The 21160-nt window shown below is 43.2% G+C and overlaps 1 protein-coding gene across 1 annotated transcript in view; it reads left to right on the top strand.

Moving 5' to 3' along the window:
* Positions 1 to 2871: 2871 nt before the first annotated feature.
* LOC110532514 (nucleolar protein 4-like) overlaps positions 2872 to 21160 on the top strand; it is a 42030-nt gene continuing 23741 nt past the window's right edge. Inside the window, exons 1-2 of the mRNA XM_021616485.2 lie at positions 2872 to 3450; positions 18312 to 18467. Coding sequence (XP_021472160.1) covers positions 3109 to 3450; positions 18312 to 18467 — 498 coding nt within the window. The 5' untranslated portion in view covers positions 2872 to 3108. The remainder of the gene's footprint in view (positions 3451 to 18311; positions 18468 to 21160) is intronic.

The raw sequence follows: 21160 nt of genomic DNA, 5'->3' as shown, positions 1-21160 counted from the left end.
GCTTTGCTGTCCCAATGGTTTGGGATGAGTTGGACGCAGAGTGAAGCATATGTAGGAACTCCTTCAGGACTGTTGGAAAAGCATTCCAGGTGAAGCTGGTTGAGAGAATGCTAAGAGTGTGCAAAGCTACCATCAAGGCAAAGGGTGGCTACTTTGAAGAATCTCAGATATATAATATATTTTTATTTGTTTAACACTTTTTTGTTTACTACATGATTCCATATGTGTTATTTCCTCGTTTTGATGTCTTCACTATTATTCTACAATGTAGAAAATAGTCAAATATAGAAAACCCCGTGAATGAGGAGGCGTGTCCAAACTTTTGACTCAGACTGTATATTTTATAGAAATAAGTACATTTAAAAACATAATTAGATGAACTGAGATTGTTTGTTTGATTTTGCAACCCTGAGCTCGCCACCATTCCAGATCAGTAATCTAAATTCTGGTGGTCCAGAAGTTAGATTACTAATTTCTGGTCCATGATACCATGTCTGAATAAACAGGTAACCCAATCTCCCCCACCAAACTGATAGCAGGAGTTCTAAAGAATGACCTCCAGGTGGCAGCAGTCAACAGATCGTCTCTCTGAGAGTGGAGTATCATATGGAGAAGATCAGCACAGAAAGAAGAAGGTGCAGTTACCAGTATGTTTGGGATCAGCACGCAGAGCAAGGTTAACTTGTCATTCTAACTGAGACTGATTCAGCAGCCTCTTATTCTCTCATTCAGTCTCACACTGTCTGTCTCCATCCATCTCAGCCACACTCTCTCTCTCTCTCTCTCTCTCTCTCTCTCTCTCTCTCTCTCTCTCTCTCTCTCTCTGTGTCTCTTTCTCTTTTGTTCTCTCTGTGTCTTTCTCTCCCCATCTCTCTCGCTCTGTCTCTCTCTCTCTCTCTCTCTGTCTCTATGTTTCTCTGTTTCTCTCTCTCTTTTTCTCTCTCTCTCTGTCTGTCTCTCTCTCCCTCACTGCCTGACACACTGTAAGCTCAGCCTGTCAGTACCAGAGTCACCCCTGGCCACCCCTGGGGTGGAGAATTGTAGTGGGGGATAGTGGCAATAATTCCAGCACTATATCGCCTCATTAGGAGTGAGAAAGTGTGACTTCCCACCAGCTGAACCTCATTTGATTGTGGAATGGGGTGCTGGACCAGGTTAAAGGTCCTCTCAGTCAGAGGTCTTGTCTTGTGTGCGCACGTGCGTGTGTGTTTGTGTCATGTATGCTCGCCCATGTCTGTGCTCAGTGATGGTGTGTCTATGTTTAATACAAATTCATTTCAGGTTCAAGTATACCAAACCCACACACACGTGCCTTTGGTTATGTGATTTATCAGATTGAGCAGCCTTTACATCAGTGTTCCTGTGACATCAAGAGTTAACAAACAAGAAAAACTGTGAAACAACTTAACATTCCTACTCCGGTGGCATCTCAAACCAGGTCCCTAGCAGATGCTGGGACTTATGTAGCCTTGAGCCGGGCCATTCAGTGGGCTGGCTAATCCACTCAACCTTTACTAATGCAGGCCAGTCCTGCCAGAGAGATATGTATCAAAATAATACCACATGAAGAAACTAAAAGAAATAGTCTAATTTGTGTGTGGCTGGGTAAAACTCTCTCTCTCTCTCTCTCTCTCTCTCTCTCACACACACACACATTGTTATTTGGTCAGGGAGCTATTGATTGAGTTGAAGCTGTTCATTATTCAGTGTTAGGATATGGAGGCAAGAGCAGAGGGTTGGTATTATTGTCCAGAATTCCGTTGTGTGTTGGTGTGAGTCAGGGAGGGAGGATGGAGAGATGAGGATGGGGCATCCCACCTCTGCTGCCCTGCTGTCATGGCAACAGGAGCAGTCACCACCAGCAGCAGTCCCAGCATGGTTCTACAGAGGCCTCACACACATATGGACACAGAGAACACACTGGAACATTATAGGACACTAGCCAGGCGAATGCCAAAACATAGAGAGCATTAAGAGCATTTTTACCTCAGATCGGAGTCTATTGAACTCCATGGATTTTCTTCTGGTCAATGTGGGTGGAATAACACATAGACAGACAGAGTTGATACTTTACATGCTCGTGAATCTCTCACTGTAGGCTATGTGCAATAGTTATAATTTTTGGGTGGGACAGATGCACAATTTATATTTCCTATAGGTCTATAATTCAATCTTCTGTCCGGACCAGATCTGATATCAGTCTATTTTTGTGAGTGAAGATAAGAGACTGTTTTCTCATGACCACCAAATTAACAGTGTATATTTAAGATGTCTTATTCATATTTGAGGAAATTCTTCAAAGAATCATAGGTCTTCATTGATGCAGAGGCGTCGTCGGTGTATTGGACATTCTACGATTAGGCTGCTGCCTATAATGCACCTTGTAATTCCCTTACAGATAACGCCTTTAAATTAACCTAAAATGCTTGGTTTTACAGATTGCCTTTATATCCTATTGCTTCTTTGAGAATATAATTTATACGGAACGTCCTATAGGCGGTTCGGGATGGTGCACGCGCAGGTCCCATTCAAACAGGTGGGAAGCAGGGAAACATCCCCGGTGCGCGTGACTGGTTGTGATGATAGGATAGCCTATATGGCTCAATACCGAGTAGCCTAAATGTTTGAGAATTGTCACGGTTTTCACTTGAGTCTGCATCAGCTCGGATGCCGAATATAGGTCATTAGAAAACCACAGTTCAAGGTTTTCCCTCATCCTTTGTTCTTTATTGTTTAGTGAGCACTGTGTTTTTTTTTATCCATATCTCAGCTTCCAGTCAAGAGACCGTTTACGCACAGGTGGGAAATACCCGCTCTATAGGACAGCCCCCTCCCTCAATTCCTCATCGGAATATGTGAGCAAGTGACATTTTGCCGTTGCGGTTCGGGACAGCAGGCAAAGCGTCTCTGCAAACAGGTGTGCAGCTGCTGCCCGAATCAGTTTCCTACGCCTTTAATCCAGTTTAAGGAAAGGCAGAAAGCCATTCCATTTGCGGAACCATCCTCCTCGACGCGGGACGGGCAGAGGAGGGGTAAATCTGCATTTTAGTAGCCTAGCTATTATAGCCTATTATTTGAAGGGACAAGCGTGTTACAAGAGCGAACGCTATGGCAACAAAAAAATCATCATGCACTGATATAACGAAAAGGAGCCAGAGTCCCGTCGTTTTAGAGGCTGAGATGTTCCGTGAATTTCAGGACTGGTGCCTCCGGACATATGGGGACTCGGGTAAAACAAAGACCGTCACCCGGCGAAAATACAACAAAATCATGCAGACATTGTTGCAAAACGAAGAGTCGGACAGCATGTTTGTCGACAATAGTCACATCAATGCTAAATTCAAATTCTGGGTGAAGTCGAAAGGGTTTCAGGTCGGGAGCAACATCCTCGGGGAGCACAAGAAAGGAGCGTCAGGGAAGCCGGTCCTATATGTCCCGGTCAAGTCAACGGTAAAGTGTGCGTGTTTGTGTGTGTATGTGCGCGGTTGCATGACACGTCCCATGCCATCAGTTAAACCTAGGCTATTTGATTTCACCACAACCACATGTACCTGTCATAGGCTATTTGATTACAACTTTTCAGTGTTTGGTTTTCCCTCCTCGCCCTAACCTATTCACAGACTCTAACCTATTCCGACTCTCATCCTCTGAACAGAGCAGTCATACTCCCATCCCCATCAGCTGCCATAGCAACGCCGGTGCATAAAGAGGGCAAAATCGCCAGTGTGGGGTATCTTTCTGTGCTCGTCTCGCGAATGACTTGGTTAATGTTCTGTTAACGAATCGTTATCATTCTTTTTCATTATTATTAAATGTAACCTTTATTTAACTAGGCAAGTCAGTTAAGAACAAATTCTTATTTACAATGGCGGCCTACACCGGCCAAACCCGGACGACGCTGGACCAATTGTGCGCCGCCCTATGGGACTCCCAATCACGGCCGGTTGTGATACAGCCTGGATTCGAACCATGGTGTATGTAGCACTGAGATGCAGTTCGTTATGCTACTAAGCAGTATTTATGAGTTAATAGCCCATTCACAAAACAATGATAAAAAGTAGGCATATGCCTAGTAGCCTATCTCTGGTCCAGACTCCTGCCATGTAGGACAATTGAGTGAACGCGCATACATTGGGTGCCAGCAGCGTGCCCAAATGGGGGATGTCGGGGGGTTGGTGTGTCCCTTGGAGGAAGGAGGGCATTGTATGGAAGGTGGAGGTGAGGGCTTATAGATTATCCAAATATTTGATTACGTTCACCTTTACCTCGTATGATAGCATAAATCCACAAAAGCCATCCTATTTTCAATGGGGATGGCTAATTGTGCACCATAAGCCTTGAACATCCGAACCTAAATGTATTGTAAACATTAGCATATTTTTTTAGTTTGAATGTCTTGAACTAATTGACAAACATTAATTTCTATTGACAAGATGGTCATGCTATGAAAAGCAAAACTAGCTATAGTTACAGTAGGATATGTGTGCACCCCACCACTTAGCATTGTCCTGTGCAGGATACATGCAGATCGGTCCACATGCACTCCTTGCGCTGGTACACTACATTGCATGTATTTTTATGACTTTCTCCCCCTTAGTGCATTTATTCACATTCATCAAACGTTCTATTCTGATGTTAGCTTATAAGTAGATAACAGTGATATTGCATTTGTACAGTGTTTGGCATGAGCGCAGTAACCGTGCATATTTGGTCTTTGAGGGTCTCAGGCAGGAACAAAAGTGTAGGCTATTCAGCATCAGTATAATGGCATCCTCCCTCCATTAAAGTTAAAACCACTTCTGTTTAGGATTTAAATTAGAATGATTTCACCATTTGATCATCTCATACAATAGACATTGATTTGGATTTTGTTCATCCTGTGTTAATCTAAGGTGATAATCTAAATTATTTATTTAGGTAGGCTATTTTTAGGGTTGGAGATGGATGGATAGCCATTCTGATACAGTGATTGTCTAGGATGACTGACCAAAGGTTAAGAATACATACACCATTTAGGCACAGTATAGTAGAGGTTTTGTGTGTGTTCAGTGTCAATTGAGATTGCCACCATTTTAAATGATGCCTTCAGGGAATCACACCAACCCCCACCATGGTGTTGGGTCAAGCTCTCCAAGGACCCTTAAGACTAGTGTGAACAAAAGACTCAAATTACAATATCAGTACCACTAAGGTGTGGATTCTTCAACCGATTCTTCCTCAGGTGTGTTACCTGTGTAAATGCATAGCCTTTATTTTTCTGCTTAATTAAACACTTATTTCCAATAGGTTATATTGTTTTCATGATACAGCCTCTTGGCAGGTGCATCTAGAGTTTGAGATTTAGTTTTGTTTGTCTTTCTTTTTTTCTGTCTTTGATGATGGAGCATTACATGACCTTTTGATGATGGAGTGTAGCATTACCTTTTGATGATGGAGCATTACATGACCTTTTGATGATGGAGCGTAGCATTACCTTTTGATGATGGAGCATTACATTACCTTTTGATGATGGAGTGTTACATTACCTTTTGATGATGGAGCATTACATTACCTTTTGATGATGGAGCATTACATTACCTTTTGATGATGGAGCGTAGCATTACCTTTTGATGATGGAGTGTTACATTACCTTTTGATGATGGAGCATTACATTACCTTTTGATGATGGAGCATTACATTACCTTTTGATGATGGAGCATTACATTACCTTTTGATGATGGAGCATTACATTACCTTTTGATGATGGAGCGTACCATTACCTTTTGATGATGGAGCGTACCATTACCTTTTGATGATGGAGCTTTTTTATTTATCTGTTATTTTACCAGGTGAGTTGACTGAGAACACATTCTCATTTGCAGCAACAACCTGGGTAAAAGTTACAGGGGAGAGTTGAGGGATGAATGAGCCAGTTGTAAACTGGGGATTATTAGGTGCCCATGATGGTTTGAGGGCCATATTGGGAATTTTATCCAGACACTGGGGTTAACACCCCTACTTTTACGATAAGTGCCATGGGATCTTTAATGACCTAAGAGAGTCAGGATACCCATTTAACGTCCCATCCGAAAGACAGCACCCTATACAGGGCAGTGTCCCCAATCACTGCACTGGGGCATTGGGATATTTTTTTTCTTTTTTTTTTGACCAGAGGAAAGAGTGCCTCCTACTGGCCCTCCAACACCACTTCCAGCAGCATCTGGTCTCCCATCCAGGAACTGACCAGGACCAACCCTGCTTAGCTTCAGAAGCAAACCAGCAGTGGTATGCAGGGTGGTATGCTGCTGACGTACCGCCATCGCTACCTTTTGATAATGGAGCGTTACATTACCTTTTGATAATGGAGCGTTACATTACCTTTTGATGATGGAGCGTCACATTACCTTTTTCTTTTGTGTTTGTTATCGATGACATGATAGATTTTTGAGCAACAACATTTATTACCCACAGGAATCAGTCTTTACGTGTCATTATGTCACATTATAGTTATTAAATGTCCCTTTTTTCAACACTTTATCAATCTTACATTGCTTGTGGGCCACAGCCTTTTATTTTGACACAGATTGATGTCCAAGGAACAAACCCAGAAATGGCTAAACTGAAGTCAATCTGTAAGGGCCAAGTTTGTAAATGTACAGTAACTTGATCTACAGGAATACAAGGTTGGAGCCTGGGCAGGGAACAATTTTTTACTCCATGCATGAGTGAGAAGAGCATGCAAATTATGTTATAGAGGACTATGTGGGATTTCCAGTCCTACTAAATGAGACTATTCCTGAATATCACATATGTAATTATTGATGGGAAAAAGCAGTGGACTCCCCCATGTCCAGCCCCCACCTGTGCAAAACTCCACAACAAAGAGAAAAACATAAGCAAACACAAGGCAGTAATTACAGCATTAATTAAAGTGGGAAGTAGAAGGTCAAATAGTGAAATTGAGGTGCAATTAGACATGAGAAAGGTCCATGTGTATCAATGTGAGTGTGGAGGGGGTTTGTGTGTCTGTTCTCTTGTCTGTCAGCCAGTGGTATGTCATCCTGGACTGTTCCCTTACTGAGTGGTAGATAGTGTATCAGTCGATTTAACGGTCATGTGCTATCAGTCCTCAGATCTCCTTCTCTTTCTTCATTCTCTCACTCTGTCTGCCAACCAAATAAATACATACAAGATACAGAAAAAAGGTATGCCTAGACCTGACCTCTCTCTCTCTCTCTCTCTCACACACACACACACACACACACACACACACACACACACACACACACACACACACACACACACACACACACACACACACACACACACACACACACACACACACACACACACACAGACAGACAGAGAGTACAAAACCACAATGCCCAATGCCCCCCGGGACCACTCCTGTGTGGTGGGGGTGTGTTTCCACAGCATGTGCGTTGGTGGCCTCTCTGCAGCTGCTCCTGGGGTCTGCCAAGTTTCACTGTGGGGTCTAAACGAGGGGGTGTGGGTGGGGATGGCATGGTGGTTGATGGGCAGAAAGGAACCTGTTTTCAGTTGGTGTAAACACATAGATAGTTATACAGGATTGCCCAGGAGTGGAAGGAAGGAGACAGATACTGACTAAAGGGAATTGTGGATTTAAACAGTTTTGCAGCATGGACCTAGTGTAATCTTAATTTCAGACAGTTGATGGGATTGTATGGAATCTCTATCTCTCTTTCACACTCTCTGTCTCTGCCTATATCCCAGTCCTCTCTCTTGCTCTCCTTCTGTATGACTAATGCTGCATTCAAGTCATGTCGGAAACTGAGACATCTACGAATTGGTTACTAATTGTAGAACGATGATACCCGAGTTTCCAACTTGGGAAGTTTTAGAATCAACCAATAAGAAGCTCTAGCAAATAAGTTACGTTCGCTTTAACTCGGTAGTTCCGAGTTTCCGAAATATGTAGTGTTGTGTTGGCTCTCGTGTCCTGATGTGTGTTTTGTCCTATATTTTTATTTCATTTATTTTAATTTTTAATCCCAGTCCCTGTCCTCCTCTGACTTGCCTAGTTAAATAAAGTTTAAATAAAAAACTTAAATGTTGTGAACGCAGCAGAACAGCCCGTGCTTAGAGAATCCAGCAGGACTCAGTGTGGGGATGCAACTTCGTTTAACTCTCATTATGTCGTGATTAGGGCCCAAGCAGAGAGGAGGTGAATATAACCATAGATAGACCATGGCACGGTGACATGCACACTGTAGTGGTACATTCACACACCACTATTACTTCATTCATTCATACCGGCCTGTTATTTTTAGTTATACATTATTATTAGCAGATATAAAATACTCTGCCACCATATATAGTATAGTCTAACACTAATCTGGTTTGCACATATAATCATTTATTCAGCAATAGGTGTGCCCTCCATTTCAAAGAGGAATGTTGTGTTAATTTCTCTTTTGTTGCTCAGAGTATGGCAGCAAATTTTTTTTTAATGGATGAGAGCTGTTGCTTTTTGTTGCCATGCCAACAGCAACCTGTAAATATCTCTATCCCTCGTTCACAGTCTGGGTTATGGTAGGACTTTCTCACCACACACAGCACAGCCTTAGGCATGGGACTCCATATGTAAGCTACCCGTGTTGAGACTAAGGTTGTAGGAAGTGCTGTCATAAAGGACATAAAGGGTTAATTGACGTCTTAAACGCTCTGTAATCCTGTAGCCCAGTGAGCTGTAAACCAGTGAATATATTATTGTAACTTAATGAAAGACAACAGAAGGAAAAGGCTGAGCGGTGTTGGAGTAGTTGAGTATGTCCCCCCTCTGAGGCAGACATGGAACGGAAATTAAGTACAAAATATTTGTGTTCTGCCATCAAAATGGAGCATGAACATCATCATTATTATCTGATTAATTATTCCACTTCTCCTGAGAGCTCCCCTCTGTTAGAAGGGCACGGAGTCAAAAGAATAGTGCTCCTTTCATTCAACAACATTTGCATTAATGCTAACAGTTTTGCATGGCACAACTCCAGCATAATCTAGCCATTGTTTTATCCCTCCTGTTTAGTCTCTATGGGTTGGCACATGGGTTATTAAGTCAACACCAAATGCTGAATACTTTACCAAAAACACCACTTCACCACACCTGGCGAGATGGGGGAGAATTGACCTTAAAGCGGCAATCGGCAGTTGAAACAATAATAAAGTGTTCTCCCCACCCCTGTTTCTGTAAAAAGCTGAGGGATAGGCCTGGAGAAATGTAACCACTCTCAAATTCATAGACTTAACTATGGATGCAAGGATTGGCCATCCATGATGTACTGTATATCAAAATTATAGCTTTAACCATGTTTTGAGGCTATATAATGTTTGTTTGCATTTGCTTTGTATCAAACCTTGGAGTGAAATAAGTTTATTCTTTGGGTTCTGATGGGGAACGACAGTTGAACTAAGCTCATGAAACATTTATAGGTTAATATCATGGGGTGGCAGGTAGCCTAGTGGTTAGAGTGTTGGACTAGTAACTGAAAGGTTGCAAGATCCCCAAGCTGACAATGTAAAAATATGTCGTTCTGCCCCTGAACAAGGCAGTTAACCCACTGTTCCTAGACTGTCATTGAAATAAGAATTTGTTCTTAACTGACTAGCCTAGTTAAATAAAGGTAAAACAAATATTCTTCAAGAATACATGGATACATTTAATTAATTCAGATGTCCAAAAATGGATGAAGCAGATTGCCCCCTTAATATAAAAAGGAGAAGGCATTATAATAAAGACTGCTTTGGATGTTGATATTTCTGCAACAAGGCCTCTCTCAAACCATATCTCCAATTTACCTACTTTTTTAGTAGTGATTGTGTGCTGTGGTTATTTTAGTGCTTCTTTGGCCATGGGGGAGTGCCTCTAGTGCCTCCTCAATCTGATCCCTATACAGTTCATTTTACACATAATAAAATATATTGAATTTGGGCCCTCAGTGTCCCCTAATAAATGATGTGCAAGGTTCCTCTGCTTTGGATGTAGATGACACACATAGACACACAATTGAACCACTTTTATGTGTGAATGAGGCCTCTTCTAGGACAAGGGGATTCGATAGGTCTACATATTTGAAGCCAATATGTTCCTAGTCTTTTGATAATATTTTTGTAATTCATCTCTAGTAAGCTGTGCACGGAGTGTGATATCACAGAGGGTTCATATGTGAGTGTGTGTGTTTTTGTGTAAAAATATGTATGTTACTGTGTGTGTGTGTTTGTGTGTGTGTGTACAAAGAGGGGGTCGTTGATCGCCCTGCTCGGTTTTCCTCCTCTAAGCACCCTCTCTGTTGCCATGGAGAGACAGTTCTTTGCTCCCATAGGAGGAGAAATTAACACCATTTTTAACTGGTCTGGAGGCCTCGCCCCTGTGCGGGAGAGAGTTTGAGCTCTGCTCCAGATCGTAACACACACACACACACACACACACACACACACACACACACACACACACACACACACACACACACACACACACACACACACACACACCCTTACGATTCAGTGTTGCATCTTACTACTACACTCTGTAGTGCTACTGTAATTTTCTTATGCAGTAGTAGGACCAATATTTAACAAACTACATCAGAGTAACATAAATAGAAAATATATAGTATTATGTAGTAATAACACAATGATAAAAGGAATGTGTTAGGCCCAGATTGCAGAACAAATGTGTAGTACATCAGAATGTTCCGTTTGGGGGTGGTGACTGGAACATTAACAGAGTCTGGAGAACAGAGTGAGCAAAGGAACAGGGAGAAAAAAAGAGAAAGGGAGGGTGGCTGACAGAAAGAGGAGAGGGTGAAGGTACGTATTAAAAAGAGGGTCAAGGAGATTATGTTTTATATATTTTTCACCCTATTAGGTTGTCCTAGTCCCTTAGCCCCTTCCTCACTGTGGTACCCCCCTTCTACCCCCTCCCCACTGAGCACACTAGGGCTTTCCTATTTATGCGTCTATTACCTCGCTGATGGGTTTACCACGATGAGATGGGACTTTAAAAGGTGACCTGTTCTCACATCTGCAATGAGATAATCTGAGTCATTGGCGCTGTTGAAACAGCCATCCTTTATCCCAACTGTCCTTCTTTATTTCTTTGGAGCGCCGTCTCTCTGCCAGAAGCCACCCATAATAATATTTATAGGTTAATATCATGGGGTGGCAGGTAGCCTAGTGGTTAGAGTGTTGGACTAGTAACTGAAAGGTTGCAAGATCAAATCACTGAGCTGACAAGGTAAAACTATGTCGTTCTGCCCCCGAACAAGGCAGTTAACCTATTGTTCCTAGGCCGTCATTGAAAATAAGAATTCATTTTTTCCTATCTGACTTGCCTAGTTAAATAAAGGTAAAAAAATAACAGCTATCTTTTCATGTACTGTAGCTTATTATATCTCATACATATTCATTCGTTTACACATAAACTACCAGTCAAAAGTTTTAGAACACTTACTCATTCAAAGGATTTTCTTTATTTTTACTATTTTCTACATTGTATAATAATAGTGAACACATCAGAACTATGAAATAACACATATGGAATCATGTAGTAACTGTCAAGGCTCAGGAGAAGACCCAGATGCAGACTGTTTCGAAGTAACAAACGTTTATTACAAAAAGAGGGCAAACGACAGGTCAAGGGCAGGCAGAGGTCAGTAATCCAGAGCAGTGTCCAAAAGGTACAGAATGGCAGGCTCAAGGTTAGGGCAGGCAAAGGTCAGTAATCCAGGGAGGTGTGACAAGGTACAGAACGGCAGGTGGGCTTAGGGTCAGGGCAGGCAGAATGGGAAAAAATGGGAAAACTAGAGAAAGACAGGAGCAAGGGAAGATCGTTGGTATGCTCGACGAAACAAAACAAACTGGCAACAGACAAACAGAGGTATAAATGCACTGGGGATAATGGGGAAGATGGGCAACACCCGGAGGGGATGGAGACAATCACTAAGACAGGTGAAACAGATCAAAGTGTGACAGTAACCAAAAAAGTCTTAAACAAATCAAAATATATTTTATATTTGAGATTGGCTGCTTATTCTTCACTCTGCTGTCTGACTCATCTCAAACCATCTCAAATTGGTTGAAGTCGGGGGATTGTGGAGGCCAGGTCTTTTGACGCAGAATGCCATCACTCTCCTTCTTGGTCGTACAGCCTGGAGGTGTGGCACACTTAACCAGCATGGCTACCACAGCATTCTGCAGCAATACGCCATCCCATATGGTTTGGGCTTAGTGGGACTATCATTTGTTTTTCAACAGGACAATTACCCAACACGCCTCCAGGCTGTACAAGGGCTATTTGACCAAGAAGGAGAGTGATGGCATGCTGCGCCAGAAGACCTGGCCTCCACAATCCCCCGACTTCAACCAATTTGAGATGGTTTGGGATGAGTCAGACAGCTGAGTGAAGGATAAGCAGCCAACAAGTGCTCATCATATGTGGGAACTCCTTCAAGACTGTTGGAAAAGCATTCCAGGTGAAGCTGGTTGAGAAAATGCCAAGAGTGTGCAAAGCTGTCATCAAGGCAAAGGGTGGCTATTTGAAGAATCTCAAATATAAAATATGAAACACTTTTTTGGTTACTACATGATTCCATATGTGTTATATCCAAGTTTTGATGTCTTCACTATTATTCTACATTGTAGAAAATAGTCAAATTAATAAAAACCCTTGAATGAGTAGGTGTTCTAAAACTTTTGACTGGTAGTGTAGCTATACTGTACCTGTAGTATTGCTGCTGGCGGTATTTGAGACAACATATAACTGTAAATCCTATGATGTATGTGGTGTGATGGCTGTAGGGCTTTATAGTGTTTGCTCTCCCTACTCCATTGAGGATAAAGTGCCCTTTCCATTTTAAATGTTTGCTGTGTTTTTCTCCCTTCCTCTCTCCACTGGCCTGTCTGTGTGACCCAGCTGCCTCCAGCCCCTCCGACTCGTCTGTGTGCAGGACTGCTCTCTCCTCTTCTCCGCTCTCTCCTCACCTCCTGTTCTCTCCTCCTCCGATTCAACCCCTCCAGTCTCCTAGCAACAGAGCTGTTTGGAGCGGGACAGGGAGAGGAGAGAGAGAGCGAGATAGGAGGGGATGGGGAGAGCAAAGTCCTATGGGATTAGAAAGATGGGGAGAAAGAGAGAGGGGAAGAATGAGAGAGAGAGAGTTGGAGTTGAGTGTTGATAGGTTTATGTGGTGATGGTGATTAGGGCTGCTGACATGTCTTCCTCCTGTAAAACGCTGTGATGCTGATGAGAACACATAGTTACACAACCATTCAACAGCTGGTCTCCTCCAGCAACGCAACATACACCTTGTGGACTATGCTGAATAAACAGACAGAGGAGCATTTAAACACAGAAACATGAGCGTGCGCAAACGCACACAGACACTGACACTGACACTGACACTGACACACACACACACACACACACACACACACACACACACACACACACACACACACACACACACACACACATGCAACCCTTCAAAGGGATCCAAAATATTTTAGCAAAATGGATGGCTGTACTGACTCTGGGTTGATTCCTGCCAAGGGAGGTGGAATCTTTGCTGTACCACAGTTCACTCAAAAACGAGGAGGCATAAGAGGCAACAACAGCTATTGGAGTGTTGCTGTGTTAGAGGACAATAGCAGATCTAACACTGGTAGATGTCCAAGTATGTGCAGTACAAAAGCATCCTAGGTTGGATTACTATTTTTTAGAGAATGCAAAAAAAAATAGCTCATTCACTATTTCTGTCCTGAATAATGATGATGTCATCAGGAAAATGAGACAAGAGTGATGTTGATCAGGATTGTTAGCATTATCATTAGGCTATTACATTTAGAACATGCTGACAGGGAAGGAGAGTGGCGAGAGAGAGAGAGAGAGAGGAGTGGGGCCGGATTAAAACAAACCTGCTCTGGGAGCTGGTTTTAGTTGCCATGGCAACGATCATTACCTTGCACTTGGGAGAGCAGGAGGAAGGAGAAGGGGAAGAAAGAATGAACGGGACAGAGGGAGCGAGGAGGAGAAGGACACCGTTGGAGGAAGAAGAGAGAAAGAAACGTCAGACAGCAGGAACAGGATAAAAATGTCAAAGGAGAGAAAAATAGTGAGATTCCTCAATGATGCCAGAGGAGAACTTTCTGAACTCTGGACCCTCCTCCGGGAACACTAGAACACATCCCCTGACATCTCACAGCTAGTCACAAAGCACAGCTTTTGGAACCTACATCTGTGCTGTCTACCAGGAACTCAACTAGATGCATATAATATTCCATTATTTTGTTTCACTGACCTCAGCTTCTATTCAGAGCTATAAACCATGCACATAAGCCTCAGTTCACATGTTCTTTTGTTTACATAAAACTCATTTCTCAAGGAAATAATACACCAGATAAACCTACACAGGGAAGTTATAAAGAATAGAGACAAATGTAACAAGGAGATACAGAAAAGTTGAGGGAGAAAAGGAGAGAGAGAAAACCCAGCGGTGACGCGAAAGAAAGACCATGTGGTAGGTAGGCTATTAAGCAGAGAGGACACTGTCGTAGGGATGTGAGTTCCAACCACACCTGCCCGAGAGAGAGATTGTGGTAGTTTCTATGGTTACGGGGTCAGCTACATGGGAAGCAGGGTAGCTGCTGGGGCCTGGCTGTAGGAGTAGCTTTCTGAATTGGACAGGACTAGAGGTGGTGTTATTTTTAAACACTGACTGCAGGGGTGAGGTGGTGTTGGTGGTGCCCATCAAATGAAGCCCCAGACATCTCTCTCTCTCTGCAGTGGAGCGATCTGAGTGTGTGTAACAGAGAAAGAGACTGACTCTACAGGGGTGAAGAAGCTCTGCTAAGGGGAAGCTAATCTGGCAGCTAATTCCCTAAACACAAAATAAATCAGTGCCCACCGCAGTACACTAGACCCAGTGCTATCCCCAGTCTCAGCAGTGCTCTGGACAGTGAGTGGGTGATGATACCAAGAGCCAGAAGCAGCAGCCTGGATCAGTGACATCTGTCAGGAGACACTCTGTTAGGCTAGCCCCAGACACAGACAGGCACCCAGCCTGTAGAGCTGGGATCTACATAGACACAGACAGGGAGCCAGCCTGTAGAGCTGGGATCTACATAGACACAGACAGGCAGCCAGGCTGTAGAGCTGTGATCTACATAGACACAGACAGGCAGCCAGCCTGTAGAGCTGGGATCTACATAGACACAGACAGGCAGCCAGCCTGTAGAGCTGGGATCTACATAGACACAGACAGGCACCCAGCCTGTAGAGCTGGGATCTACATAGACACAGACAGGCAGCCAGCCTGTAGAGCTGGGATCTACATAGACACAGACAGGCAGCCAGCCTGTAGAGCTGGGATCTACATAGACACAGACAGGCAGCCAGCCTGTAGAGCTGGGATCTACATAGACACAGACAGGCAGCCAGCCTGTAGAGCTGGGATCTACATAGACACAGACAGGCAGCCAGCCTGTAGAGCTGGGATCTGCATAGACACAGACAGGCACCCAGCCTGTAGAGCTGGGATCTACATAGACACAGACAGGCAGCCAGCCTGTAGAGCTGGGATCTACATAGACACAGACAGGCACCCAGCCTGTAGAGCTGGGATCTACATAGACACAGACAGGCAGCCAGCCTGTAGAGCTGGGATCTACATAGACACAGACAGGCAGCCAGCCTGTAGAGCTGGGATCTACATTGACACAGACAGGCAGCCAGCCTGTAGAGCTGGGATCTGCATAGACACAGACAGGCACCCAGCCTGTAGAGCTGGGATCTACATAGACACAGGCAGACAGCCAGCCTGTAGAGCTGGGATCTACATAGACACAGACAGGCAGCCAGCCTGTAGAGCTGGGATCTACATAGACACAGACAGGCACCCAGCCTGTAGAGCTGGGATCTACATAGACACAGGCAGACAGCCAGCCTGTAGTGCTGGGATCTGCATAGACACAGACAGGCACCCAGCCTGTAGAGCTGGGATCTACATAGACACAGGCAGACAGCCAGCCTGTAGAGCTGGGATCTACATAGACACAGACAGTAGCACTGGACATCTCAGGAGAGCTGACCCAGTGGTGATTTTTCCTGCACCCTGTTTGAGTTGCTCCATATTCTTCTCTCCTGTGTGCTGATCCATATTACTCTGCTGAATCATACTCACTGTTCTCAATGCTTGAATAAGAAAGCCATCTTGTTAACATTCACACTACGAGCCCTGCATCAGCTAATAGGGGGTTAGGATATTTTCTGATTTTCATGACTATTATGTTTCAGATATATCTTTCCATATAGAACTGATACATACACGTGCATGTGTAAAGGACGTCACGCTGCTTGCTTAGTGAGTACACTCCCTCCCGATTGGGCTCACAGTTGGTGCAAACTCGGGACCTCTGCTTTGCTAGCACACTTGACCGCCCTCCTGAAGTGTCTTACCAGTCGGTGCCACACTAAAAGCTAGCTATTTGCTGTCGATAGGGGGGACATTTCAGGCTGAGGAGTGTGTTTCACACATCCCCATGTGCTCTATTCACCCCTTAAACTTACTCAGTAGCGACACCATCGTTGAGCTGAAAGCAACTGTAGATCTGGGTCACGGCACCATCTGTAACGGAAGACAAGCTGCGAGTACCATTTCCTCCCAAGTTGGAGGTACCTGATGCGAAATTGTGACCTCTGCCTTGCTAGCACACGTGACCACCCTCCTAAAGTCTCTTACCAGTTGGCGCCACACTAAAAGCTAGCTATTTGCTGTCGCTAGGGGACACACACATCCCCATGTGGTATACATGCATGTGCTCACACACACCCTTACAAAAAAAACACATGAAACAAATCACGTGAAAAATAAAAAATACATCTATATCATATGAGTGAGACGTGGTTCTGGGACAAGTGTGAAGTTCCCACCTTTTCCTTTCTTTTCACTGGTTTGTTTTTTTTACTACATCCAGCTACACCTGGTCTCCCATCCAGGAACCAACCCTGCTTATCTTCAGAGGCAAAGTAGTAGTGGGATGCAGGATACTATGTTTCTGGAATGAATTTGCCAAAACGTGCAACTGGAAAAAAGGCAGCGAAAGCAAAGGCCAGTGTAACATAACCAAAAATGGAGAAAATTGCAGGAAAGAGGGAGACGTTTTATTTAATAATGTTATCATTTTAAAAAAATCACAGATTACATTTTTTATGGCAACCATTTATATTTTATTTGTTCTCACATTTCGAAATTATTTCCTTGAAATGTTTTGTTTTTGCTATCAATATTTTGGGTTTTATGTTTTGCTTTCAATATCATTATTTTTGTTTGCAATAGTAAGAATTTTGTTCTCGACTTCAGAAGTTTGCTTGATATTAATGGCACAAAAGTAACTCACTCACTAGAAGATTGCACCATATAATAACACTATTACGGCAATCCTTAATTGAAACAACAACAAAGTGTTTTCCCCACCACAGTTTCAGTAACAATCTGAGGGATGAGACTGGAGAAAAGTCCTTCTCTCAACCAGTAGACTACACTATGGATGTCCATGATATCAAAATGATAGTTTTAAGCATGTTTTTACGCTATGCAGTGGTTGTTTACATCTATTTTGTTTCAAACATTGGAGTAAAACATTTTATATTTTGGCTTCTGATGGGATGTAACAGTTGAATAAAGCTCAAGAGGCATTTATTTATACATTATATTCTTCAAGAATCAACGGGTACATATCATTAATTTATATGGATGTAGCAACTAAGGATTGCCCCTTTGACAGGCAGTGACCTTCATACAGCGGAACTATGTCGCCATTTGCACATGATCCATTAACCTACCCCCCAAACATGTATTCTGTCGACTGTTCCACAAATGTCCCGCAAAATCGTTGCCTTGGCCCACATTTGGGCTTTTTAGATGTGGTCACCCTAATTCCACCAGTGGAAACATTGCTACTGTTAACACCATCTTTTCACATGTATGGAGAATAACATTATTTCAACCAAACATGTGAATCTGTAATTCCACATGTCAAAGTGAGATTTGTTACACAGTTGGAGTTCTTACATGTAAAACGGAAAATGTGATTTTCACATGTGAGGTGAAAACATGTTATTCTCCTCACGTGAAAAAGTGGTGTTAACATGTGAACTCTACATTTCATACATGTGAAAATGCAATTTGACATGTGCTTTTTTTTGTAAAGACACACAGACAGACACACACACACACACACACACACAGGCCTCAGCTTCCTCAGGCAGGGTCCTGAATGTTTCCCTCTCTGTCTTCCAGTGTGCAGATGCAGGCTCGGCCCAGGACAGCTCGTCCCTGAAGAGGGTGGCAGTGGTGGAGGACTTCTTCGACATCATCTATGCCATGCATGTGGAGATGGGTGCTGACCTTGGTAGAGCACCTAAACACGCTGGCCAGAAGAAGACCTACAAAGCTGTAAGAAGCCGTCCCGCAAGTGATTTATTTTGTCCCTCCAAAGTATTTAGAAGGAAAACAATCTATATATGTTTTTTTTGGGGGGGGGGGGGGTTAGTTGTTGCAAAAAACTACGAAAATCAACCAGTATTCTGCTAAGAATGAGTTTCATTTAGGAAATCTGTTCACCAAGTATTCACACAAATGAAAAAAGAGACATGTGATTGTGTCTCAATGTAATCAAGGTATGAAATGATTGTTATTTTCAAATACAATCTGTTTGGGGCTTAGTTGTGGTCAATTTGCAGTGTACAAATTATTATAATTATGATACGGCTCCCTCCTCATCCACACCGACAAAAATCGGCCCTTGGTTGAATCTAGTTGCCTACCCCTGCTAAAGACTGTACTAAAACATATTATTACAATTCTCTTAGAGACTGCCACATAAAATAGACATTTTATAGACTGGCTATTTCTTATTCATAGCATCAGTAGCGACTAAGGAAAAAAGGCATCCTCAACTGGAGACAAAAGTAAAATCCATATATACCACATAATCAACAGCATATGCATTCCTAGATTAAATTGTTCTATGGTGTATCTGTATTCACTCAGTCCTAGTGTATTCACCCAGTGTATTCACCCAGTGTATTCACCCAGTGCTAGTGTATTCACCCAGTGTATTCACCCAGTGTATTCACCCAGTGTATTCACCCAGTCCTAGTGTATTCACCCAGGGTATTCACCCAGTCCTAGTGTATTCACCCAGTGTATTCAGCATCTAGTTAGGTCTGAGATGCCATGTCTGTGTCTGCAGCTGGGGGGTCTTTGTCTGTGTTGTGAGATAGTTTTTTGGAAGCATGGCTGTTACACCCCCCAGGGACCAGGGCCTTTTCTCCCTCGCGCCTCTCGCCCCTGCCCCGTAGAGAGGTCCTGTCATGTCTCATAGTACGTACCCTTTTGAGAAGGCACTGAGCGCCATTGGGGCATAATATGAAGCTGTCACTGTGGCCTTCTGGGAAGTGCAGATTCCTCTGGGTGGCCTTTCCTTCTCCTCTGCCTCTGGGGGAAGGAGAGAGGGGGGTGAGCTGGGCACCCCTGCTGCCTCGCCATGGTCACATGAAGGTCGCCTTGTTTAGCAGGGAAATGCCAGGGGGGGCAGAGAAGCAGGGATAAACAGGGAAGGGAGCTAGAGCGTGAGAGAGGGAAATATACAGCCAGGTCTGAAATGATTGGCACCCTTGATAAAGATGAGCAAAAAACACTGTAGAATATAAATAATACAAATACTGAGCTATGTTGTATGATACAAAAAGTGGAAAATTATATTATTTTATACTAATACAATTGTTCAGAGAAAGAGACTTAGTTAAACAAGTAATAATAACAATCACAAAAATGTGTTATGAGATTGGGAGAACACATTGGGGGGGATCTTAGACCATTCCTCCATACAGAATCTTCCCAAATCCTTGATATCCTTTGTCTGCGCTTATGGACTGCCGGCCTCTTCAATTCAAACCACAGGTTTTCAAGTCTGGACACTGAGATGGCCATTGCAAAATGTTGATTTTGTGGTCTATTAATAATTTCTTTGTGGATTTTGATGTGTCTTTGGGGTCATTGTTTTTCTGGAAGATCCACCTGTGGCGAATTTTCAACATCCTGGCAGAGGATTTTGGCTAAAATGTCCTGGCACTTGGTTAAATTCATGATGCCGTTAACGTTAACAAGGGCCTCAAGACCAGTGGAAGCAAAATAGCCCCATAGCATCAAAGTTCCATCACCATATTTTACAGTAGTTACGAGGTACTTTTCTGCATATGCTTCTGTTTTTCAACGCCAAACCCACCATTGATGTGCGTGGCCAAAGAGGTCTATTTTCATGTCATCTGACCGTTTTGCTAAACGGCATTGGCACTTGGTGTGCTATGGTCAGATTACATGAAAATATAGCTCTTTGGCCACACACACCAGTATCTCATACCTACACTGTACTGTAAAATGTGGTGTTGGGTCTTTGGGGCTATTTTGTTTCCACTCGTCTTGAGGCCCTTGTTTTTTTATTACTTGTTAAACAAAACCTCTTTATCTGAGCAATTGCAATAGTATAAAATAAATCATGTTGCCAATCATTTTGAACCTGACTGTATATGAGTCAGCTACACCTGAGAGAGAAAATTAGGAGGAGAAAGGCCCCAGCTCCGACCATTCGGAAAGTATTCAGACCCCTTCCCCTTTTCCACATTTTGTTACGGTTCAGCCTTATTCTAAAATGGATAAGTTAAAACATTTTCCTCATCATTCTACTCACAATACCCCATAATGACAAAGCGAAAACAGGTTTTTCGAAAAACATAAATACTTTATTTACATAAGTATTCAGACCCTTTGCTATGAGACTCGAAATTGAGCTCAGGTGCATCCTGTTTCCATTGATCATCCTTGAGATGTTTCTACAACTTGATTGGATTCCACCTGTGGTAAATTCAATTGATTGGACATTATTTGGAAGGGCACATACCTGTCTATAGAAGGTCACACAGTTGACAGTGCATGTCAGAGCAAAAACCAAGCCATGAGGTCCAAGGAATTGTCCGTAGAGCTCCAAGACAGGATTGCGTCGAGGCACAGATCTGGGGAAGGGTACCAAAAAATGTCTGCAGCATTGAAGGTCCCCAAGAACACGGTGGCCTCCATCATTTAGGCAG

The sequence above is a fragment of the Oncorhynchus mykiss genome, chromosome 9 (assembly GCF_013265735.2).
Source record: "Oncorhynchus mykiss isolate Arlee chromosome 9, USDA_OmykA_1.1, whole genome shotgun sequence".
NCBI lineage: Eukaryota > Metazoa > Chordata > Actinopteri > Salmoniformes > Salmonidae > Oncorhynchus > Oncorhynchus mykiss.
The sequence above is the reverse complement of the archived record's forward strand: the minus strand, read 5'-3'. Positions and strand labels throughout refer to the sequence as shown.